The 25,290-nt window shown below is 42.1% G+C and overlaps 2 protein-coding genes across 2 annotated transcripts; both read left to right on the top strand.

Moving 5' to 3' along the window:
• Nucleotides 1-3,909: 3,909 nt before the first annotated feature.
• Nucleotides 3,910-11,559, top strand: LOC102704954. Its single transcript, XM_040520640.1, has 15 exons — nt 3,910-4,084; nt 4,964-5,015; nt 5,803-5,883; nt 6,294-6,412; nt 6,568-6,787; nt 6,915-7,033; nt 7,722-8,434; nt 8,536-8,596; nt 9,254-9,379; nt 9,466-9,517; nt 9,623-9,703; nt 9,866-9,984; nt 10,148-10,367; nt 10,498-10,613; nt 10,698-11,559. Exons 1-15 carry the CDS (start codon nt 3,962-3,964, stop codon nt 11,415-11,417), a joined length of 2,922 nt encoding a protein of 973 aa, XP_040376574.1. The 5' UTR covers nt 3,910-3,961; the 3' UTR covers nt 11,418-11,559.
• A 409-nt stretch (nt 11,560-11,968) lies between these two features.
• Nucleotides 11,969-14,333, top strand: LOC102713049 (putative aminoacrylate hydrolase RutD). Its single transcript, XM_006647706.2, has 4 exons — nt 11,969-12,723; nt 12,910-12,999; nt 13,603-13,670; nt 13,780-14,333. Exons 1-4 carry the CDS (start codon nt 12,016-12,018, stop codon nt 13,934-13,936), a joined length of 1,023 nt encoding a protein of 340 aa, XP_006647769.1. The 5' UTR covers nt 11,969-12,015; the 3' UTR covers nt 13,937-14,333.
• Nucleotides 14,334-25,290: the final 10,957 nt, after the last annotated feature.

Here is a 25,290-nt window from a genome sequence, read left to right as displayed (position 1 = left end):
AGCATCTGGCAATGTTTTCTACCCTTCCAGCTTTACAATGACAGTGTGACAATAGCGACTAGCAGTGACAGTTCTGGCTCCGCCAGATTGATAGATGCATGTTACTTTAATAGAACTAAAAAGTCGAAGTGTTCTAGATGGGAGTACTAACGGGGGATTGTTTAGATCATGTCACATCGGATATTTAGACACTAATTTAAAGTATTAAATATAGACTAATAAAAAAATTAATTTTATAAATGAGAGCTAATACGCGAGACGAATTTTTTGAGCCTAATTAATCCATAATTAGCAAATGTTTGCCGTAGCATCACATAGGTTAATTATGGATTAATTAGGCTCATTAGATTCGTCTCGCGAATTAGTTCAAGATTATGAATGAGTTTTATTAATAGACTACGTTTACTATTTATAATAAATGTCCAAACAACAAACACCCCCTAAGTTAAGTTAGTACTCTCTCGCCCACGCAAAAATGACTCATCATGATGACCAGTTATTACATCGTGAGATAATGATGTAAAAATGACTAAACAGACAACTTTATACTGTGTTCTTTCTCAACGAAACAGGTAAGATTTTTTTTGATTTTTTGATAACTATTTAATCCTATAAACGATAAAATAAACTACTATAAAATTGAAAATCTACCATAGAAATATGAGATAAACTTTTATATAGAAACATTTTTTTAAAAAATACCGTCCTGAAACGTGCATGAAAAAAATAAAGAAAAAAATGAGAATAAGCTTGTACAATAACATTTCCTTAAAAAAGTCAGGAACTGCTGAAAATAGCATATAAGGGCAGCCAAGAAAGATGAGTAGGGAGGCCCACGGTGTTGGTCGGTCATGGTCAAAGACTCACCTTGATTTCTAAAGAAGTCGTGTTGCTGTAGAGATACCCTACTGCTTGGCTTCAGTTGGTATTGTATCGAAGCTGAAAATATTTGCTTTTGTCTGGAGTACCTGCAAATGTAGCTTGTGAATTTGAAAAGATCAATTCCTGAAGCATCTCATATAGTGATATGAGCTAGTACATACAACCGTGCATGCGTCGCTTACCAGATCCAAGAGCTAGTTGAAAATACACAATACACACATCAATTGGTGATCCTGGAGTGTGCATTTTGTAGGTTGGATTCAAGGTGGATGAGCTTGTTGATGCTGATAGGAGTGCCGTCTGTGATGTATGGCTAAAGTCTCATTTTTGATGCAATAGCGCAATGCATCCTGAAAAGAGGCTTAGAGAAGGATAAGCTAAAATAACATACAGTGAGATTGAAGCTTTAAACCACACAGAGCGTAGAATAAACACGGCCAACCAGATAACACTACTAAAGCTCCAAAAGACAATGATATTTCACTTGTATGAGCAATATTATTTGCTACAGAGGACAACAAATACAATATAATGATGATGGATTACGCAATGACTAAAAGGTTATTAGATGATCTATAGAAAAGTTAGTATGGATTGCACAGTGCATCATACTATTCTTGACTGCACCCATCGGAAGAAGGAAACAATGCATATCAAATCTGAAGTGATTTCAGTACCTATTAGTTGCAGCATGCATATCAAATACATGAAAAAACCAAACCAATGGAACCACCAGTTTGTAATTTGTACCAGCCTACCAGGACATTTAGCATTTCTCTACACAAAACAAATAATATAATAATGCCAGTCAGCTTTCAACAGGATGGGCAAATAGAAAGTTGTGTGACTGACTGTGTGTCCATTGTGGTACACTCATACACTGGGTGCTGAAAATTTGCCTGCGATTTGCTACTAGCAGGCTGTGCAACTTTTTGGCTGCAAGATGAATTGCCAGTGTCAATTTCTTCATCTCACTTTGCGTACGAACTCTTGCGTTTGAGAGAAGCAGATGTCTTGAAACACGTCTAGCTGAAAAGAACAATCGTCGCCTCAACCTTTGTGACAACTCCCGTAACAACGTAAAAAGTCTTGGTGCCACCTGTCAACAACAACAACAACAAGTGTTGTATCTGTGATAATATCTCTTCTCTGCTTTTTCACCGAGTGCTGAAGTGCATATTGTTGGCCAAGAGATTGCACCCCGACACTCCGTAGTAGCCACTAGCAACGGCTCTCCAGCTTGAGCATTTGACAGGTACTACCACTTTACTTGTCGCTGTATTGGTGTGTTGTGCAGCAGCAAGGAAGGAACATTATGAACAGCAAGTCAGCAACACTGACATCAATTTGAAGAATGACTCTTATTGTTTCCTGCAGCTCACCAATCCGGCGAAGGAGATCAGCTGTGACAGTCTGATGCTTTGAAAAATGCACCTTCCATCCTGGACGATGACAGATTGGCTGCTTGCTGAATTGCTGATATCACCCGACAGAAGAAAACCGACAAGGGAAGCATCCGTTGGTACAAGGCGCCAGAGCCATGAATCCCACAACAATCATGCCTCTGCCCTTTGGCGTACGTATGTGCGAGGGCAGTAGCCACGAAGGTGTCCGCGGACGGGGCGAAGTGAGCGAGCGTGAACGGCCGTGGGCGTTCTGGCCATTGGATACGAGGGGAGCAAGCATGGAGCAGGTCGTCAGCAGTAGGGGCAGACGTCTCGGCCCTCGCGCGGAAGTGCGCCTTGGCGAGGCGCAGGGCGGTCGGGCCGGGAATTTCGTCGAACAGGCCGTGGGCGATACGGTAAGGTTAGGTTGGCGTGACGACGCGGGAAGGCGAGTCGGTGACGAGCGGAGGAGGCAGGACATGGAGATCGGAGAGCGAGCGCGCCGGCGCCGGCGAGCGTAGTGGGGATTCTGCGGCGACTTCTAGGATCTTCTGGAGCGGCCGCCTGCGAGGACGAATGCGTCGAGCGATCCGGCGACGGCGAACGGCGATTGGGCTGTCTCGGCGTCTCCGCACGGAGTAACGAAACCAAGGCGCCTTTAGAAAGTAGGTTGGGTGGACTCGGTCCACTTGGAGGATTCTCGCGTTCCACACGAAATGGGCTGTCATGTGCCTATCTGGAGATTCGGCCCATCTGAGCGGATCACCAACCCAATATACACTCTTACTTTGCAATCCGTCTGAAATTCTGAATTGGTATACTACTTGTATGATCGTATCTCAGCTGGTACTTGTATATATGAATTAAAACGGCTTATTTGATTATGAATTTAGGTATTCTTCTTACTAGTTTATTTCAAAACTAAATCTGCGCACTTTCTCAGTTTTTTTCAAAACAATGCACTTTTTTTAAAGAAAAAATCCCAATAGAAATTCATCATCTTACATTTTTAAATATATTTTAAATTTTGTGTTAGTTGTTTATAATATTAAATAACTATCACATAAATTAAAAAAATAATCTCCCATCTACACATCTAACTATCTAGAGTCTTTTTGGTTATGTTATTTTGTTGATAAAAGATGAGTGATTATTTGGAAAAAAACTATTATATAAAAGTGATATAATGAACTTCTACATTAAAACTCTTCGTAAAATTCACACCGTTTAATAGTTTATTAAGCGTGTGTATAAAACTAAGAAAAAAAATAAGCCAAAAGAACACAACTTTATATACAGAAAAACAAACCGTTCTCTCCAAACAAAGCAAAAGTTATCTCAAACTTCTTCTTGCCTTTTGTAAGCCTACTCACGCAAAATATTTTTTCAAACACTTCCTTCCACATGTTCTCCATCCACAACGAAATCCCCAAATCCGGAACAAAAATAATGCAAGAAATCCCGCCCTCCACACGCCTTCGAGGCGAAGAAGATAGCAACAGACTGGAGTGGGCCCCGCAGGAGCAGGAGGAGGAGGCGGAGGCGAACGCAAAACTCACAAGCGGCAAAGCCAAAGAAAAGAGGTCAGAGAGAGCTGCACCGCCTACGGCTCCTCGCATCTGAAGGTGGGGGAGGGGAGGGGAGGGGAGGGGAGGGGAGGGGAGGGGGGAGACGAGGAAGGAAGGAGGAAGCGGATGGGGCGGGCGTTCGTTCACGTGATCCTGGGCGGCGGCGTGGCCGCGGGATACGCGGCGCTCGAGTTCGCCCGCCGCGGCGGCTACTCCCGCGGCGAGCTCTGCATCATCTCTGAGGAGACGGTACGCCTCTGCTGCTTCCCCTGAGTCCCCCCTCTAGAGAAGAAAAAAAAAAGACGTGTTTTGAGTTGACCGCTTGTGGTCTCACCGTTCGGTTGGTAGATGAACTGTGCTAGCAATGCTCCGGATTACTCGGTTTGTTTAGTTGGATATGCTAGGAAAATTGTTTGGGTTTCTCTAGCTGAGCAAACAGAAACTTCAATTATTTCTGTTACTTTAGTGATGTTTGGGAAAGGTTATCTGGGGACAAGCAGGATGCTGGATATGGAGTCAACAATTTGGTCTGCAGGATGATGGCAGAAAGTCTAAATAATCCCTTTTCAGGATAATGAATGGATAAATGAATGTTCCAAGAATGGATTTTTTTGTGTAACTTATTTCGAGTGAAGTAATTTTTGTACGAGGAGAGGAAACAATTTCACATTTTCTCTGGCCTTTAAAGATTCATAGTGAACGAACATTAGGTCTTATGACCAGGGTTTAACTTACTGTGGAGACCTCCAAAGCCGCCACCCGGTGAGCGCAATTATCGTGGTTTTTGTGCGGTTTTGTGCTGCAATAGCCTCGGTCGCTTCTCCGCCGGTTTGGTGAACCCTGCTTATGACCATCCATCCCTGCATAGATATTAGCTAAAGAATGTGTGAATAGTGCAAAATAACTGAAAGAAAGTTCAGTCGCTGAAGATGTGTTTCAATTTTGGGACACAAACCAAGGGACATTACAACAAAAGAATGTCGGTATCCATATGGTCCCATTTTTAGAGAATGGGGATGGGATTTTTTTCTTGCTAAACATAATTCAGAAATTTTTCTCAGCTGAATATTATATGACTTTTCTGTGGATGCATATAGATTTGGTGATATTTTCATTTTGTATTACCAGGTTGCTCCTTATGAACGGCCAGCACTAAGCAAAGGCTATTTACTCCCAGAAGGTGCATCCACACACTTCTTATAGCCCAGCATTCCACTGGAACACCATGTGTGTAGTCTGGAATTCTGCATACATGTATCAGCAGAATAGTCCAATGATATGTGCTACTTGTTCTGTTGCTAAACTATTTTTTTTGGGTTAAAGTTGCTTTACATGAATGTTTTCAAAACTCAAATATTGCCGCCTGTCACTGAGAAAAAAAAAAAAACCTCTTCACATGTTTGTTGAAGCTTTTATGTAGCACATTGAAAGTTTGACACACATGGCAAATGGGTGATAAGATGGATATTCGTCTTTGGCCCCTGTTTTATTTGAACTAAGGATTATTTTCTTCTATGATTCTGTGAAATCTTAAAACCCACAGCAAAGAAACGAGCAGATCCTGGTTGCTCTATCTTTTCTGTTAAACCATATAAGACCACTATCTTCAACAGCCTGTTTACTTTTCCCTTTTCCTACCCAGATCTCTTATGTTTAACTCTGAAAAAAGCATGCCATAGAAACCTATTTAAGGTTTACAATGTGTTGTTGCGTGGCAGAAATAAACCAACCTGGCAGAAATGAGCATCAAAATAGACATTATGATCTTTGCTTCAATTTAACAGCAAGTAATTTCTCTAGTGAATGAAAAAAATAGTTTTTATAGGAGGATGAAAAAATAGTTGAAAAATATAAATAACCATTTTTCCCCAAAATATTTTAGCATGTTATTGATTCTTCATGCTACTGATTACACTATGCTTGAACACTTCTGCCTACCATGGTGTTGATCCCTGTGCTATTTATAGGTGCCGCTCGTCTTCCAGGGTTTCATACTTGCGTCGGTGCCAATGATGAGTTACTGACAACAAAATGGTACAAAGAAAATGGTATGTTTTTTAAAGATTTCTTCAATGGTTTACTCTCATCTTATGTATTATCCGTTTCATATTGCAAGATTTTTTGGCTATGTCTAGATTCATCTTTTGATCAATGTGTAATGATTGTATATATGTCTAGATTCATTAGCATCCAAATGAATCTAGTCAATGCTAAAAAGTTTTACATTATGAAACGGAGGTAGTATTAGTTACTGGTAAATGTACAATTTGATTTCCATGTCAACATCAAACCTGGTGAAGGTCTGGGTGCGAGGGGCAACTACTAAATAATTATCCATATGGTATTTTTATCTGTTCTTTTCTCAAGTTACGAAGACAATTTTGGATCTGTTTACTTCATGCCTTTAGTGTGCACCTACCTATTCTAGTACCTACTAACTGTGAACTTTCTTGATTAGGTATTGAACTTGTTCTTGGAACAAAAGTGATAGCCGCTGATGTAAGGCGGAAGACATTGCTGACAGCCACTGGAGAAACTATCAGCTATAAGAATCTTATCATTGCAACTGGTGCTCGGGTATTGGATCTATTTACACTTCTTTTAGTCCATCTTGTCTTGCTTGTCAAACTCTGTTTCTTTGATAATTATTGCTTTCAATCACTGTGAAAAAAACTAGCATGACATATTTGATTGCTTTTTTCTGCTTATATTGTATTTCTTTACATACACAGGCTTTGATGCTGGAAGAGTTTGGAATTAGTGGGTCTGATGCTTCGAACATATGTTATTTACGTAGTCTTGATGATGCGGATAAGTTAGAGAATGTGATGAAAACATGTCCTGGTGGAAATGCTGTCGTCATTGGTGGTGGCTATATAGGAATGGAATGCGCAGCAGCATTGGTTACTAATAGGATAAAAGTAACCATGGTCTTCCCTGAAAATCACTGCAGTAAGTAGATGTTATATCACTTAAAAAACTCTTGGAACTCTTTGTATTATCCAGAATTCCTGTGATGTGCTCTAAAGATATCTCAATAGTCATTTAAATCTGATCATGGCTTATTTGTTGTCTGCAGTGGCCCGTCTATTTACACCAAAAATTGCAGAATATTATGAGAATTATTACACTTCAAAAGGTGTTACCTTTGTGAAAGGAACTGTGCTTACATCCTTTGAAAAAGATTCGACAGGGAAGGTGAGTTTCTGCCTTCATGAAGTTTGGATTCCTTGCAGTAGTTTTTTTCAAAGAAAATACTTTTTTAGCAAGTACACCCTCTGATTTCCAAATGTAAGTTGTTACATAACTTTGAGGTGCTTATTGAACTTTTTGAATGTACTGACTTAGATTTGGCTCGAACTGGCCTATATGTGATAGGTATATTTAGGCATCTAGGTTATCATATCTTGACTTTGATTGGAGGCAAGGTAATCCTGAGAAAAATGGTTTGGTTTTTCAATGACATGACGTGACAACGATGAGTATGATGATTGATGAGCTTTACTGGCTTAAAATATCCTTTATTTCCTTTTGGTATTGGATTGAGTGTGTCCAAACTCCTCTCCAATAAATGACAACCTCTTTTAACCTTTTTTTTCCTTGAAGTTTTTAGATATTTGAGGAGGTACTAGCTTAATGAAAATTGGGGGGCCTGACCCCAGCAAAAATATATATATATTTGAGGAGGTACCACACTCATTCATCTTAAGTTGCAGGACCTCTCCTTGTCATAGTGCCTCAACACAACTCTCTCTCCTCAAGGACTGTAAAAGTTACCCACTGTTTTAGTCTAACTAATCTGTTCAGTCAAATTGAATCAGCTAATGATATAAAAGACTTAAGCTACAATGACAGTGGAAATAAAAATGTTACTGTATATGCACAGGTGACTTCAGTAATCCTGAAAGATGGTAAACACCTTCCTGCCGATATGGTTGTGGTTGGTATTGGCATCCGTGCAAGCACCAGTCTTTTTGAAGGTCAACTGTTAATAGAGCAAGGTGGGATAAAGGTAAATGGACAAATGTTAACAAGTGATGGTTCTGTATATGCTGTTGGCGATGTTGCTGCGTTCCCTATCAAGCTTTTCGATGGTGCTATAAGACGGCTTGAGCATGTTGACTCAGCTCGCAGAACAGCGAGGCATGCTGTTACAGCCATCCTGGAGCCTTCAAAAACTAGGGACATCGATTACCTACCATTCTTCTACTCCAGAGTCTTCACATTATCCTGGCAATTCTATGGGAATAATATCGGGGAGGTGGTTCACTTTGGGGACTTCACAGGCAGCAGCCCAAGCTTTGGTGCATATTGGGTTGATAAAAGCCGGATTAGGGGCGCATTTCTTGAAGGTGGAAGTCGAGATGAATACGACGCAATATCGAGTGTTGTTCGGCGTAAAGTTAAGGTTACAAACATTGCTGAACTTGAAAAACAAGGTCTGATGTTTGCCATTCAGGAAAGCCAGAAGGACTTACCTGACGGGGGTCTTGCTCTCTGTGAAAAGCCTAGCTACATATGGCATGCAACGGCTGGTGTCATTGCAGCTGCGTCTATCGCTGCATTTGGTTATTGGTACGGCAGGAAGCGCCGTCGGTGGTGAAAATCTGAGAGCTGCTCGTTCCTTCTGCAAATTCATGGTCTCATGTGCCTACAGAGCTGATGACACAGGAAGACCTGAGATTTGCTATTAACTGAAGTTACTCGGAGGGAGTCCTGTATAACCTGAATCAGAGCAAATCCTGTACAACCTGTATGAAAGTATAAACTTTGTACCAAATGTAAACAAATACACAGATATATATTGCTTAATGAAATGATATACTGTTATAAAATATGAAGAATCGTCTCTTTTCTTTGCTACTTTTTAATCATAAAAGATGGCCATTTTTTCTGGACCCTCATCTAAGTTTACTAAAGCATCAGGTTCAGAGAAACAGTAAATCAAATCTTAGCTATAATCAACAGGCAAAGCAGATGCTCCTAACAGCCAGCAGCCAGAAAAAAAATTAAGAGAGTTGCAACTTGTAAGGGTATCGAGACCAAGATGGCGATCTTTACCTTCATGGAGAAGAATTCCCTTCTCGAATCAAACGCGCCGGCCCGTCCAGGCAGCCATTTCTTGATGGCGAGGAAAAGAAGATGGCAGGGTAACCATGGAGAGGGCCCCCCCTGCTACAGGAGGAATGAGTGAAACAGGAGGAGACGGGCAAGGCATCGTCGTTCCCGCCACGGCGCCACCGCTGTGACGCCATCTTCTCCTCCGCGCAAGACAAGAACCGGGTGGGCGGGGGCCATCTCCGAGCCACGGCACGATCTGGCCGGATACTTAACCCCATCCATGGAGGATGAGAGCCGTAGCCGGCAGCGAGAGCAGCAGGGGGCGGAGGCGCAGAGAAGTGATCAACGGGGTCTTAGCCGATGGCCCGCGCGTTCGAGCACGTGATCCTGGGCGGCGGCGTGGCCGCGGGCTACGCGGCCCTCGAGTTCGTCCGCCGCAACGGCGACTCCAGCCAGGAGCTCTGCATCATCTCCGACGAGCACGTACGCTTTCTTCCCCTTGATTTGCTTACTAATTATACCCACCCTCCATAAAAAAATCATGTTTTTTTTAACTCCACCATTGACAGTTTGCTCCTTATGAACGTCCTGCATTAAGCAAAGGCTATTTACTCCCACAAGGTACCTACATTTTCGTGATCTTCGTCAAGTCTGTACTCTGAAGATGAGACTATTCATACGTTTTCATTGCTCCGAACTGTTTCATGTCATTCTGTTTATATTCAGGCGCGCCACGTCTGCCGGCATTTCATACTTGCGTTGGTTCTAGCGACGAGTTACTTACTGAAGAATGGTACAACGAGCACGGTATGCTTCTCTCGATGTTTGGCTCTCCCATTTCTATTCGGCTCTCCCTCCCTGGCTAATGAATAGAGATTAGCCCTTCTTTGATGTCACAATGTAGTCAGTTCTATTGTCTTGTTTATGTTCAGCATTGAGGATCTTTTCTATGATCTTTCACTTGACCAGGTATTGTACTTATTCTTGGAACAAGGGTGGTTTCTGCTGATGTGCCGCGGAAGACGTTGCTTACATCCAGTGGAGAAACCATCAGCTACAAAACTCTTATCGTTGCCACGGGTGCTAGGGTATGTACAAGAAAAGAAAAGCATTCCGATTCCTCCTGTCCATCTTCGGTTCTGAGTTCTGACCAAACTTAGCATTCTCGGATTCTCCAGTATGACTGGGACAATCGATATAGAATATGTTTTTTTTGGACAGATTTCATATGATTATCTGTTCTTAACATAGGCCGTGAAGCTGGAAGAATTTCGAGTGAGAGGTTCAGATGCGAGGAACGTCTGTTATCTGCGCAACGTGGATGATGCAGATAAATTAGTCGGTGTAATGGGATCATGTCCAGGTGGAAATGCTGTCGTCGTCGGTGGTGGATACATAGGAATGGAATGTGCAGCAGCTTTGGTTAACAACAACATAAAAGTCACCATGGTCTTCCCTGGAAAACATTGCAGTAAGTTTTTTGTTCGAACAATCGAAGACACTGAATAGTTACATACCAGAAGTTGAATTCAGTATGCATTTCTTTCTGCGGGAACTCGATATGAATATCTATGATCTGTGTTTTGTTTTTCTGAATGCAGTGGATCGTTTTTTTACACCCAAAATTGCTGAGTTTTATGAGAGCTATTACACTTCAAAAGGTGTTGCTTTCGTCAAAGAAGCTGCAGTTACATCCATGCAGATATCGGCTGGGAAGGTTTGTTTCCGTTTCATGTAAGTTTGTTTAAATTCAGAATGCTATTTGAATTGAACTGGACATGGTACGGGGGATTTTGCACAGGTGACCGGAGTGCTACTAGGAGATGGTAGGCGGCTTCCTGCTGATATGGTCGTCGTCGGCGTCGGCGCCCGCGCGAACACCGGACTGTTCGACGGCCAGCTGGCCATGGAGAAGGGGGGGATCAAGGTGAACGGACGGATGCAGGCGAGCGATCCTTCTGTTTACGCCGTCGGCGATGTGGCCGCGTTCCCCGTCAAGCTCTTCGGCGGCGACGTCATCCGGCTGGAGCACGTCGACTGCGCGCGCCGGACCGCGCGGCACGCCGTGGCGGCGATCCTGGACCCCTCCGGATCGGCGGTGGGGGACATCGACTACCTGCCCTTCTTCTACTCCAGGGTCTTCTCCCTGTCGTGGCAGTTCTACGGCGACAACGTCGGGGAAGCCGTCCACTTCGGCGACCTCGCGCCCGGCGACGGCAGCGCCGCCCCCAAGTTCGGCGCGTACTGGGTCCGTGAGGGCCGCATCGCCGGCGCGTTCCTGGAGGGCGGGAGCCCGCAGGAGAACGAGGCGGTGGCGGCCGTCGTCCGCCGCGGGGCCACCGTCGCGGACGTCGCCGAGCTCGAGAGGCGAGGCCTCGCGTTCGCCACCCAGGCCACCGGCGGCGGCAAGCCCAGCTGCGCGTGGCACGCCACGGTGGGCGTCGCCGCGGCCGTGTCGATCGCCGCGCTCGCCTGCTGGTACGGCTGGCAGGCGCCGTACGTGCTGAAGCGAGACTTCTGAAACCTGGACCCCAGGAAAACCGATCATCACTAATTCACTACCCATGTAATCTGCCGTGAAATGTTCAAACTTGTCCAAATCAATCCACGTATTGGTTGTACTGTTGTCCGTCGCAAAAGATGAGGTCAATGACGCAGATTATTTCGTTGTTCGTTCTGCTCCGAGTTGAGGATTTTTGCCATTGTCGTGCGATGCGTGCACAACCGCGCGAAAGAATGGACTTTTGTCGTGCAGCCCGGGCGGCGTCAGCGTATGGTCGGTTAGTTGCACCAATCCAAGCTACCGTACCGCGAGTTATTCCGGTAGATCACTGAACCCGCCTGCTGCTCGCTGCTGTTCCCGCGCGATTCTCTCTCGATGCCGCCGGGCCCCTCCGCCACCCAAACCCCACCTGCCCGTCGCCATCGCCGGCCGTTTACACCTCAGCTTCCGGTGGCCATTGCACCCTTCGTCTCCTGTATTAATACCAGCGCCCAGTTCGCAAGCTTGAGCAGCTGCAAGCGCAAGAGAGACTGATAGGTGCAGTACAGTGCCTGCTACTATACTATCTGCTGTGCATTGCGCGGCGAGGCAAGAAACGAGGCGCCGACCGAGGAAGATGGTGAACTTCGTCGAGGCTCAGAAGCCGCTGCTGAAGCGGCTGATGCGGATGGCGGGGCTCCGGCCAATCGACGTCGAGATTGAGCCTGGCACCACCATGCACATCTGGGTCCCCAAGCACCACGTCAGCAAGAAGACCGGCACCATCAGCCCGGTCGAGCACGGCGGCGTCGGCGTCGACGAGAAGAACGGGGCGGCGAGGCGGGGCGGGAGGAAGAAGAGCCCCGAGTCGAAGCCCAACGTCGTGCTCATCCACGGCTTCGCCGCCGAGGGCATCGTCACGTGGCAGTTCAACTTCGGCGTGCTCGTGTCGCGGTACAACCTCTACATCCCGGACCTGCTCTTCTTCGGCAAGTCGACCACGGCCAGCGCCGACCGGTCGCCGGAGTTCCAGGCGCGGTGCGTGGCGGCGGCGCTCGCGCGGCTCGGCGTGGCGCGGTGCGACGTGGTCGGGTTCAGCTACGGAGGAATGGTGGCGTTCAAGCTGGCGGAGACGCGGCCGGACCTGGTGCGGTCGCTGGCCGTGTCCGGGTCGGTGGTGACCATGACCGACGCGGTGAACAGCGCCACCATGACGCGCCTCGGCGCCACCTCGTCCGCCGAGCTGCTCATGCCGGAGACGCTCAAGGGCCTCAAGGCGCTGCTCTCCATCTCCATGTACAAGAAGATGTGGTTCCCAGACAGGTTCTACAAGGACTATCTCAAGGTAAATTAAGCATGCCTTGCTAATATTTGCCATATTTGTTTTACTTGCTTGATGAAAAACTGTTCTGAAATGATATCCATTTTTAAGTGCATGGAATACACTTTAGAAAATTGCACTGGTCATTATTGGAGTGGACTAGTGTTCAGTTGTTAATTAACACGTTTTGCTTGGTTTGGTGATGAGTAGGCGATGTTCAACAACAGGAATGAGAGGATGGAGTTGCTGCAAGGGCTTATAACCAGCAACATGGATGCCAAGATCCCTACTTTCCAGCAGGTACAGTAATAACAATTGTTAAATCAAACTAACCCACATCTACTTGATTGTTTGCTCACCAACCCAGTGATATACTAGTATGCTTTGTAATATATTAGTACTAGTAGATATGAATTTAGCACACCTGAACCCTAAAACAAAAATTGACTAGTGAGAGTTGACTGGCAGAATGCAAACATCCACCAAACCTTGACATCTACTGGTAATGGTAGATATTGAACTGGCACACCTGATTGACCTGAAACTAGAACAATTTGACTTAAGAACTGACCACCTGCAGAATGAAAATATAAAGATATTCTAATTATAAGGATGCCTAGAATGATAGTTTCAGTGGTATTTTTTAATTTTTTATGGTAATTTTCCAATAACGTTTCAAAATGGCTAATTTGTAATTGTCCTGAATACAAATGACAACATCATCACATCTCATGGCCCAAAATGAGTTCAATCCAAGTTGAAGGCCCAAATAGCCAGCTCAACTACGGACGGCCCATCTGCTGTTCATTAGTAGCTGATGACGCTGATATATTTTGGGCTGCAAAACCCGAGGTTGGGCACCTGTCTTGACACGCTGACGAAAACTGCCCCCCTTTGCTGCAGAAAATAATGCTGATTTGGGGCGAGGAGGACAAGATCTTCGACATAGAGGTCGCCAAGAAGATGAAAGAGTAAGCAAGCGCCTCTCTCCTCATTCAGCAACAATTTCTCTCGTTTTTTTTTCTTCAGAGACAAAACACACGGGACAGGATGACGGTAACCTGCTATGCGGTCGTGCAGGCAGCTAGGCGACGGGTGCTTCCTGCACGGCATCCCCAAGGCCGGGCACCTGCTGCACGTCGAGCGGCCGTGCGCGTACAACCGCCAGCTCCAGAGGTTCCTCGCGTACGTCAACTCCCAGCCCCAGGAGGAGGCAGCGGGTGGTGGCGCCAACTGAACTGAACTGAACTCGATCCGTTCCAATGCAAGGAGAAGCTAGCACGCCGTTGATAAGGGCGTCCGGTTACTGGGCTCGTGTACATTTTCTATGCCCCTTGCTGGGGTTAATTGGTGATGTTTTTTGCGTTCCTGTTTATGTTGTTTTCTGAGGTTTGCTGCTTGAAAGCAAGTGCCAAGTGGTGCTGGGGTTGGCTGGCCTAGTAGTACGCGGTGGTAGCGAGTAGTGGTACTACAAAAGTAAGTAGGCCTCGTGTTGTGTCGTCCGTTCGGTCATTCGTTTGGATTCTTTGCAACTCTGCTGTGCGGGTTTTATCATACAACACCTGTAATCCTCCATCACGTCATAAGGGGAAAAAATTACGTGGCGTATGTTTTGCTGTCGAATAAAATTCTCGGATGAGTACGATGTTTGCAAACTCGTTATATATGCGGCAGTCGCACAGCACAGGCGCACGTACAGTGCCAACCAGCCCGGTTGGCCGGATGGATGGAGCCACGGAGGAAGAGGCATCCGATGTTGTTGGTGGCCTACGCGGAACCGCGTCCCCACACGCAAGTTTTTTCCACATGCTTTGCTGTCTCCGTCGCGTCCCGGAGCCCCGGCCCGACGAGGCGCGTTTCGCCTCGCTGCGGATGCGGAGCACCGTGGTAGCCTAGGGGGGAGGAGGAGGAGCGTGCATGGTGTGGCCGGGGCCCGACACGTCTCGTGATCCAGCATTGCCGCAGCTCCCATGGTGCCGGAGAGAAACCAGCAGATTGTCCTCGATGATGCATTGATGTCCCGCGGAAACAAAAGCAAGTACGCGTCCCCTCCGGCCCTCTCCACTTTGTGCCCGTTCGATCGGGTCAAACGCGCGCGCGCAGCGCCGCAGCGACACACACGCAAGCGACAGCCTCAGTCATCATCAGTCGGGCCGCGCGCGGGGCTGGACCACGGCGCTGCAGCTCGCGGGTGGTGGTGGTGGTGGTGCCCGGTCGCGGAGGAAGCAGGCGTACTACTCATACCATCATGGCGTCATACTTCCTCGTGGTCATGGGGTGGGGTACACGCTTCGGCGGGATCGTCGCATCGGCCGCGCAGCGCAGGGAGACCCGGGACCGCGCGGTGACACCACAGCCGCACACGCACTGCGGATGCATGCAGTCGCGCAGAGAGGTGAGCGCGTCAGGACGCGACCGGGGCATATTTTGGGGCTCTCGCTCTCGCGACCGCCCGGCGCGCGGGTTAAGCTGGCTGCAGGTCGGGTTAATTCAAGCGAGACTCTACTATCTATCTGGACGAGAGAGACAGGAACGTACGCCACGCTACATTTAACATTTCCACGGTCGCGTGGCCTCGTGGGAGCTACAGTTATTAATGGGAGCGTATGACCAGTACGTGTGTACACATGTATACCACCCTGTGCATGTACTTCTCTTGGTCGTTTTTTACCACTTCAGTTGTGGAATCAATGTGCAGACAGACCGCATTTCTCTGTTGTCGCATGTTTTACTGACCAGGAAAACAAAGCCCTTTACTACTTGAAAAATGTACCTGTATGTATAACTTGGAACTGCCAAATGTTGATGCAGTCCACATGTTTTTCAATTACTTAGCTAAGTTAGGAAAACGCTTATAGTTAGTATGTCTTTCATTAGTCAAACAAAACGGCATGACATGAGATGAACACGCTTGATTGTTGACAGCAGCAAGTAATCTAAGTGCATATATAGCATCTAGCTACAGCAAAAATGTAAAAGATGGACAACTATCGCTTTCAGCAACCACACCTAGATCGAGCATGCTTACTTGGTTTACCTTTCTTACCAAGATCTTTAGGTGCTGATCGATCAGCATTGCTTTCCTCCTTTCCAAACTAATCACCTAGGATACCTAGCTATTCTTCAAAGCCAAGCATTACTTGTCTGTGCGTGTCTAGTGTTGAAAAGGGGAAAGCTAAACAACCACACCACCCTCCAACAAAAGAGAGGGGTGCAATGGCATGCAGCTTGCCTTCCAAAATGGGTTCAACAATTCAGGGCTACATGTGCCATGCACAAACATATGAGTATGCATGGCCAGAGAGGGTTTAAGTGGTGACCTTCTTTACTGCCGGGTGACCTTGTTACCAATTGCTGCATGTCCTTAATATTCCTCTCCTGCCTCAATTATTTCATCCTCCGTGTACTAGTAATGTGGCTAAAGAAACTTAGGATGTACTGGCTAGTAGGTTGTTGGTGGGTGAGGGTGCGAGACACTCTCATCCAGATATACATGACAGTGGGTTGTGCATTGTGATGATCCTAAGGGTTTTCTAGGGGTGCCTTTTCACAAAAGGATCTTTTCAAATTGCTTAGAGATAAGAAGATTCTTGGCAACGGCTAGCAAAAATTAGATCGACTGGGTCCTTCAAATTTTAATTCAATTGCTACCATGTAATGTACTCGTTATAAAAGGTGTGCATTAATGACCAAATAACCGTGAGGTTTTATGTATGAATATCCAAAATAATACAAGGATCAAATTCAAATCCATGATGAATACGCCGTACTCAAGAAGCATTAGCTTGGGCTATATATAATATTGTTGTGTTCCAGATAATGATATCTTAAACATAAATAATGATATTATTTAATTATATATGGGTCAACTACTCGGAAACTTATCAAAGTGGCATCTCTACTAAAGCTACACCATCCCATGAACCTGAAAATCACATGGCCATTATCTTCGGAAATATATCTTTTTCATAGATAATAAGTAACATATATGTATGTTGCAATGAGCTCATACAACTGCATATGGGTTTTACGGGTTCATACAATCTAGGATGGATTGTGAATGTGGATCGAGCAACAATATTTTTGGGTTGAAGGTGTTGTGCTTTGCATGACGCCGCGTGTTACACACGAGTGAGAGGGGGAGGACATACAACTCTCTTTCTAGGCACAAATATTTATATTATTCGTCATAAATTATTATACGTTGACACGCCAAACTAACCCAACGTGAGTCTCTTACAATTTTTCTTATTTGTCATTGACAACAACTATTTGTTAACTTTGCATGCATAAAATGTGTCTCAACCTTGTTCATCTTATTTGCATATCCCATAGAAATCGAATATTAGATTATCAATAAAATAAACCCCTACGATAGAGTTATTTATAGTATTTCTTTGCTAAGAGCGTCTCCAAGAGAACGGTCAAATGACTCTTTATACCAAATTCTAACAATTATATTGAAAAATGATCTCCAAGAGACTATCCATATGACTTAATTAGCATGATATCTAAATGACTAAAATTGACTCTCAATGGTCAAATCTAGAAAGTCTCCCTCCCACCAAACAAGATGGCTATTTGTGGGATCCATATGGATGGATCCACACTTGAGTGGACATAGATAGTCAGATGGAGGTGTTCGAGTTTTTAAAATTTAGATTGTGGTAACTAGCTGTTAGGACGTAGAGAGGGAACGTAGATTATATTGGAGGGTACATCAATTTGGAGATTGAACAAATAGCTAGAATAAAATTTAAGAAGACAAGTTTTAGCCATGCTATTAGAAATGCTCTAAGTTTTAAGACTTGAAGCTGCGCGTGCTATTAGCTAGGTTTCCTGCTTAGAACCCTAACCATTTGAGATATTTTTGGTTCGCTTACAACATATATGATTTCTTCTACTACCTCTGTTTCATATTATAAGACTTTTTAGTCTTATTTAAATTCACTTGTTGATGAATATATATAATTTATATATGTGTCTAGATTCATTAGCATCCATATGAATCTAGGTAAAGCTAAAAAATATTACGTTATGAAACGGACGGAGTACGCATGTATATGCTCTCAAGTATGTCTCCTTTCACGAAGAACTATCTCCACCGGACTCCTCCAAACTAAAGACGAAGGATATCAACAGTATCAATACAGAGAGAGACATGCCACTGTTTCAAACATTCGGTTTGCGTTCGTGTGTAGAGCATCCAGCCATCCAGTGCACAGACGGGCGTACGTACGTCATCTTTTCCTCGCCCTCAGCCGGGCCAACTGCCGATCGAAGCAAAGCAACGTGTTTGAACTTTGATCTATAGCTACGTACCTCAGCTGCTTATCGTATAGAATCGGATTCCCTCACGTCTATTCATCTTTGAATCCGTATGCAAAGACATGCTAGCTGCCTTTTTTTTAAGGGAGTATAGTAATTAGTGGGAATGATATAGACGTGGAGAGAATTTTCCTATAAGCATATGTTGACAAAAGAGTACCTGGCCCGAAATATATACCGTGGCTTTACATTATATGAGTGGTCAAATGAAGAAACACAGTGAGACAATTTTGTACTACACCGGCTTCATTATATCTTTGAAGGTTAGGTATGACTGTATGACCACTGCATTACTTTTTTTCCGGTTAGACATGCCACGTACTACGGCTGCATATTCCCGCAAGTCCGCCCGTAACACAACATATGATTTGTTCGGTTCGAAAAGCAAATGATTTATACATATAAATATTAATTCCTATGAGTGTGTAGAAATTAAATATAGGATAAAAAAGAAAAATCTTTTTTACTATAAATTATATATAGCATAGTAAAATTTACATTTACTCAAACTTCTTAGAATATGTGCGTGCATTTCTATTTTTTATTCCCTTTTCTATTTCTATGGGGCGAGGAACTGTTTGGTTTGCGGTAAAAATAAAGTATACAGAAGTTATAATTTTTCTACTACAGGTTATAAAAAACAGAAAATTTTACATCTATTCAAACCTCAAGAGAAAAATTCATATAAATCAATGTATACTTTCATTTCTATTCCTTCGCCTTTTCTATTTGTATGGTTAAACTTTCTCAAAACCAAATAAACCCTAAAATTCCTCCAAAACAAACAAACTGGCTAAAGAATTCTATATAAGTGATAAACTCTATTATAAGCACGAACCGTGGAGGTGATATTGATATTGGATAACGGAACTTAGACTTACTTCATCCATTCCATAGACCTACGTACTCCATCCATCCCATAGACCTACTCCATCCGCTCCAAAATAAAATTATTTCTATATCACCTACCTTTTGTCCTAAAATAAAGCTAATTCTCCGTCTAATTCATCGTTTCAACCAATCGCATCCATTCCCTATTTATTTTCTCACATATATTCCCTTCTCAACTAATTACTAACTTTCTTCAATCATTTTCACATATTTTTTAATCTTTATGGCTAGTTATAAAAATAATTATATTTTAGAACATAGTAATAGATAAAATCATATATGCACAGTTCCACGCGCTCTTCTCCACTGTGCATGGCACTATTTGGATCTACCGTAAGCAATAGCTCTAGCAGACATGGTAAAAAAAATTGAAGCAAATGGGAACGCAGAGGGTACATCCCCAACCTATACATAGGCATATAGCTGAGGACCAATGCGTATGGTCTGACCTCTTTCCTTGAATTATCAGCTAATCAGGATGTATGATTATGTCACAGTTTTGGTATCATAGCAATTTAGTTTTGCATTATTAAAATTTGTCACTATATTCTTTTTTACCAGCTTTTGTGTGAATTAGTCGGGGCATGAAATGAATGGAAAGTACGTACTTGTGCTCCTGAACCAACAGCCAACAGAATATCACATAGAAATTTTGCAGCGCATTTGGGGTGCATATTGTTGGTTTAGTGGGGTCTACGCACAAACGATGAAACTTAAAGTATAGGCAGCACATATTATAGGTGAATTATTTGCTCAATTAAGAGGTTGAAACTAAGAGCTACTTCACCGAATTATCACTGAAATTATGTGTTCTACTCCTTAAAAACACATATTGTAAAAAAAAATCTTTTAGATACTTCCTTTGCCTCAAATATAACTACTTATGTATTTTTATGTCTCAAGGCTAAAGTGGAAGGTAGTTGTGATTGGTTGACAAACAAATTAGGTGAAAAAATATATGAAAAGGCTGTGATAAGGAGGTTGGCGGGGAAATGTAGTTATATTAATTTTGGGGGCAAATTTGAATTATAGAACTAACTACATTTGAGACAAAATGAGTATTTTCTTAACCACTTATTCTAATCTACTATCAATTCTAACTGTATTTGAGAAGAGGTGAAGGTGATGGAAATTCCCTCGCTACTCATGAGCATGGTTCCCAAACCATTAAATATATGTTTTAAAAAGAAATTCTATTAATTCATTTTTAAGCTTGTGATTAGCTAATAAATCTATCATTCAATGATGATGAGATGTCATGTTTTTAAAAGAAATTCTATTAATTCATTTTTTTTTCATGATAGCTAACAAATCTACTAAAAAATAAATTTATCGACGGTAATATTCGATAAATTTAATCAGTCAATTAAACAATCTATTCCTGGCACCAATTTACCACATTTCTGTTGACAAATGTCTATGCAACAAAGTAGGTAAAAATTCAATTTTCCACATCTACTTTTTATGCGAGGCGTTGTGCTAGCTAGCAAGATGGTCCAAAGTATACCCAGTGTACGTGCACGGTCCACCCCCACGCTGACGCCTGCGTCGTGTTGACCAAAACGAACGGATGAACAAGCGTAGCAGCAGCAGCAGCAGCAGCAGCACCCCCACTCACAATCAGCGGCGCGGCACAGGGGATCCGCGAGGGGTAGCCGAGCCGCTGCGGCGCACGGGTTCCCACGGGCGGTTCCTGCCACGTGGCCGCCGAGGCGCCACGTTTTCGGGGGGCGAGGGGGAGGGCACGCACGTACACTTTTGTTTAATTGCGTGTTTAGGCCGCGCTAAAAATTCAATCATAACGTGATTATGACGACAATAATTGGTAGATACGAGTACAGCAGGGGTCAAAACCAAGCATGATGCATGTGTGGCTTGACCTTTTTTGGGCTCCTTTGATTTAGTTTATTTTATACCACCAGTAAATAACATAATTAATTTTTGTTACACGTTTGATTATTTGACTTAAAATAGTTATGTAGTATCTCTGTCCATAATAAACTATACTTGTTATGGAATGGATATAGTAATAATTATTTATTTAGTTGGGATGGATTTATTATCAAATATAATTTAATTATAATTTAATTTGTATACAAATTGCATAAATTTTTTAATGAAATAAATAGTCAAAAATATAAAAAAAATCAATGGCGTCAGAAAATATTTTTTGTCATAGTATATGAATTATTACTATGTGTGTTGCTTCGTGTTGTGCCGTGGGCTTAGGCGAAGAACCGATGGGTGAAGGGAGATGCTGGCGACCAAAGTAATTAATATTGAGATACTAGGGCTGTGTTGTTTTAGCGACGAACACGAAAGATTATCTTAATTAATTGCTATTTAATACTTTAAATGTTAAAATTAATTACACCTAAGTTGAAAATCTAATTTAAAAAGTGAGATGATAAACTTTTATATACAAACTTTTTATTATACACGGAAAAACGATAAACAATCTATACTGTAGCGTTGCAAATGAACGCAACCTAGATATGTTACTTTTTGTTTGATAGTGTCATGAGAAATTATTTTATCACTTGGTTGGATATCAATTTTTTTCGTGTTACCTAAATAGTTATAAAAATATTAAAAAAATAATGAGATAGATTAATATGAGATATATCAATTCACAAATATGCAAGTTCAAATTAACTTCTATAAATTGTGACAATAAACAAATTTAACTTTGAATGTACATATATTGGTTTCAATTTAATTTTTTTTGTTTTGTTTCAACTTGTAGAATTAAATTTAAACTTACGTGTTTGTGTAGTGATATATATCATATCAATCCATCTTATTATTTTCTAAAAATGTTTTATAACCATTTATATGATATACAAGAAATTGAGTAGATATCCGACCAAACGATGAAAATCCATCTCCGTAATATCACAAAATAACCGAATAAGTATAGCGTCAAAGGATCATGATATTATCGTAATATACTGTTCCCTCCGTCCTAAATGTTTGACACCGTTAACTTTTTTATATAACTTTGACTATTTGTCTTATTCAAAAAATTTACATAATTATTAATTATTTTTATATCATTTCATTTGTTATTAAATATACTTTTATGCATATATAGTTTCACAGGTTTTAAAAAAAATTAAATAAAATAAATGATTAAACATGTATAAAAAAGTCAAAAGCGTTAAATATTTAAGGATGAAGATAGTAAAATACAGACCAGAATCCTGACAACCTTGCTGGTGACCGGTGAAACCGTATATATAGGGCCAAGAGTGCTTAATAAAAAAAAAAACCCCCTCATCAATCCTGCACACATCACCCATGTATTCCATGATCATGGTTATATGGTGTTCAGGTCTATTTGATTGGCATACTCATTTTTTAAGATTACCGTAATATTTTGGCTAACCTATCTAATACTGGCTAATAGAATTTAAGGGATGTTTTAGTTAACATGAGACAAGTTTAACATTCTTTATCATGCTATTAACAAGTGAGGTGTATCTGACAAAAAGATAATTATGTCCCACTAAATCTTATCATAAGTTTGGTATGAACCAAACATACATCTATCTAACTTAGTTAAACCTTCCTAATTTAAGTTGTGGTAAGTTAGGCTAGTCGTGGTTTATCAATCGAATAACCCCTTAATATCTTGACAACGAAGGTAGAAATATTAGATCACCTTTTGTTGTATCACCCAGTTAAAAATAAGAAGTGTCAATTGAAACGATAATAGAGAACCGAGCTTTGCTCGGGTGGCTAGCCATGCGGGCGCACAAGCAACCCACGCGAGTTCGATCCCTGGGATCGCAACTCGCGTGTCTCACCCGATGATTTTCCCCTTACAAGCGTACGCACCCAAAATCTTAATCGTGGGGTAGTGACGCGTACATGTGTGCGTGTGTATGCATGCGTTATGGTGTGAGTGTGATGTGTGTTCGTGTACGTTTCGAGTTGTACTCTTGAAAAAATTAAAACGATAATACGAAACGTACTAAGTATACTAGAAATTTATAACACATATTTCTCCTTATCATTATTTCCTACCTCCTCTAGCTACTTCTTATATACGCGGGAGGCCATTAGTATAGTTTCTAGCAGCCACTCGTATAAAACACACGCTTGATCTCTACACAAGAGGATGAAGTTAGGAATTCACAACCACCGTTTGAATACTAACTCCATTTTCATAATTCTTATCGACTTCGATAAGTAATAGATGAGTTATAAAAAATACCTAAGTAAAAGTAAATATTTATTTTTAATATATTTGACTAAAGAAGTACAATCAAAAGTAGATTTAGAAAATCTTATCGTTTATTAGAAAGACAAGAACTATCAAACTTAATTGAGGAGCGTATAGTTTGGTTTGTACACATGCATATATCTATCCATATACATGATGCAATCCCTAAATACTGCTAGAGATAGATGCATGTCGTCTTGTAGGAAAATAATGTTTCCCATCTTTACAATGTTGGAGATTCATATATAGCCATATAAGCAAATCATTTTCTGTTGAGATACATGCATCTCCTAATAAATGCTGGAGATATTAAGACGCGTATATGTCATCTCCAAGCAAAGCAATTTGGAATTGAGCTAGGTAGGAAGACATTTGCATGCGCTGTATAACACATACGCATACAAGTGAGCTCTACATACAACTTTTAAGAGTAGCTTCAACAAACATCTTATAACAATTTGCTTTCTTTTAGGACTTCTTTAGGTATCCTCAAATAATTATGAGAGCTCATTTCTTTAAATCTAACGAAACTGACGTTATTATACTACACCAGTAATAAAAATTCTATAAAAGTAAAACTGAAACTAAAATATATAACTTTATGATAAATTTGTATGTCATAGTACAAAATAGATAAATTGACAAATATATCTTATCACAGTTTGAATAAAATATTTAATATCTATACTACTTTAAAAGAAAACAAAGGTGGTGAAGTGAATCTGCCACCCAGCATCTATCTTGTTTTATTTAACAACTACTCCATATCCTTTAGTGTTAAAGAAAGTCTTTCTACGTGTTATTAATATCTTATCCATCTCTAGAATACAAGTTTACCCCTCTTAAAAAAATCTATGAAACATTTGATGTACCGTTGCAATGTATGACTACTTTGCTAGTACTTATAAAAATTATATAGTTAAATATAAAATTTACTACTTCTACTACCACCGCTGGTAAAAGGTTATATAATAGGTTATGTGCATGCTATTGTAGTAAATTATACTCTCACCATTTTTAATATTAACGTTGTTGACTTTTAAGTCTTTATCATTTATCTTCAAACAATTATACTCCATAATTAATAACTATTTTCTATAGTTTACTTTATTACTAAATAAACTTTAAAAATAGCTTATAATTATATTTATATATATATGTGCAAAAAAAACTTTGAATAAAACGAGATCAAAACACCGATCTAACAATTAAAAGCGTCAAGTAAAAAAATATCTATCCGGAAAAGAGGAAGAAATAAACCTCCAGAGCCACCTCACAGGCGTGTTTGGTTTTGCACGCTGAATGAATCCATTTCATGATTTTATCCTTGTGTGACATGCAGTGCATTCGGCAGATAGAGCATGTCAGCACACAGGCAGGCAAGCGTCTTTTGGCAGCCAGCCGGCGTTGCAAGACAGCTGGTGTGCACAACGCGTACGTGTGCCAACGGCTGACGCCAGTACTATAACTCCCTCTTCAGTTCATATTTTTCTTAGGCACGAACCCTTCTCGAATTAATGTAGTAAATGATTTATATAAAACTTCATTATCTTATATTTTTAGTAAAAAATTAACTTTATAAAATTTTATTTTGTCATTTTTATCATTAAATAACTATTAAAAAATCAAATAATCTTTCTACGCACGTGTATGAAATAGAAAAAAAATGTTTTTGCTACTGCTATTCAGGGCATTCACATCTCACAGCCCACGTAGGAACAGTGCTGCTGTGGAGAAGAAAGAACGCGGGGATAGTGGTCTCACCGGGCTGCTCATGACTTGCAGAGGAGTCGAGTAGTCTCGACAGAGTTTGCGTGAAGCCACGCTTGAGGCATGCATCGAGATGGTGGAGCCGAAGCTGCGCCAATGCCTGGACCCCTATTGTCAAAGTCACGCTGACGCTCAGACCCCGCCGCTTGGATTCACGCCTCCGGCGCTAGGAACCTTGCTGCGTAGATCCACGCCGCCGAAGCTTCAATCTGCGCCACGACACCTTGATTCGTGCCGCTGGCATTGGAGTGGCAATGGAGAGGAAGCGTGAAGAGGGGAGGAGTCAAGGAGCCATTGCCGGCAACGATCGAATGGTGGAGGAGAACACCTGCGGTGGTCAAATGGTGTCAGTGGAGGGAGATGGAGAACTGGAG

The sequence above is a fragment of the Oryza brachyantha genome, chromosome 2 (assembly GCF_000231095.2).
Source record: "Oryza brachyantha chromosome 2, ObraRS2, whole genome shotgun sequence".
In the NCBI taxonomy this organism is placed as follows: Eukaryota; Viridiplantae; Streptophyta; class Magnoliopsida; order Poales; family Poaceae; genus Oryza; species Oryza brachyantha.
The sequence above is the reverse complement of the archived record's forward strand: the minus strand, read 5'-3'. Positions and strand labels throughout refer to the sequence as shown.

Excerpts from the sequence above, each read along its gene's own strand:
- LOC102713049 (XM_006647706.2), top strand. The coding sequence starts at position 12,016 with ATGGTGAACTTCGTCGAGGCTCAGAAGCCGCTGCTGAAGCGGCTGATG. Across the intron at positions 12,724-12,909 it reads TCTACAAGGACTATCTCAAG|GCGATGTTCAACAACAGGAA; the intron begins GTAAATTAAGCA and ends GGTGATGAGTAG. Across the intron at positions 13,000-13,602 it reads AGATCCCTACTTTCCAGCAG|AAAATAATGCTGATTTGGGG; the intron begins GTACAGTAATAA and ends CCTTTGCTGCAG.
- LOC102704954 (XM_040520640.1), top strand. The coding sequence starts at position 3,962 with ATGGGGCGGGCGTTCGTTCACGTGATCCTGGGCGGCGGCGTGGCCGCG. Across the intron at positions 4,085-4,963 it reads GCATCATCTCTGAGGAGACG|GTTGCTCCTTATGAACGGCC; the intron begins GTACGCCTCTGC and ends TTGTATTACCAG. Across the intron at positions 9,380-9,465 it reads GCATCATCTCCGACGAGCAC|TTTGCTCCTTATGAACGTCC; the intron begins GTACGCTTTCTT and ends CACCATTGACAG.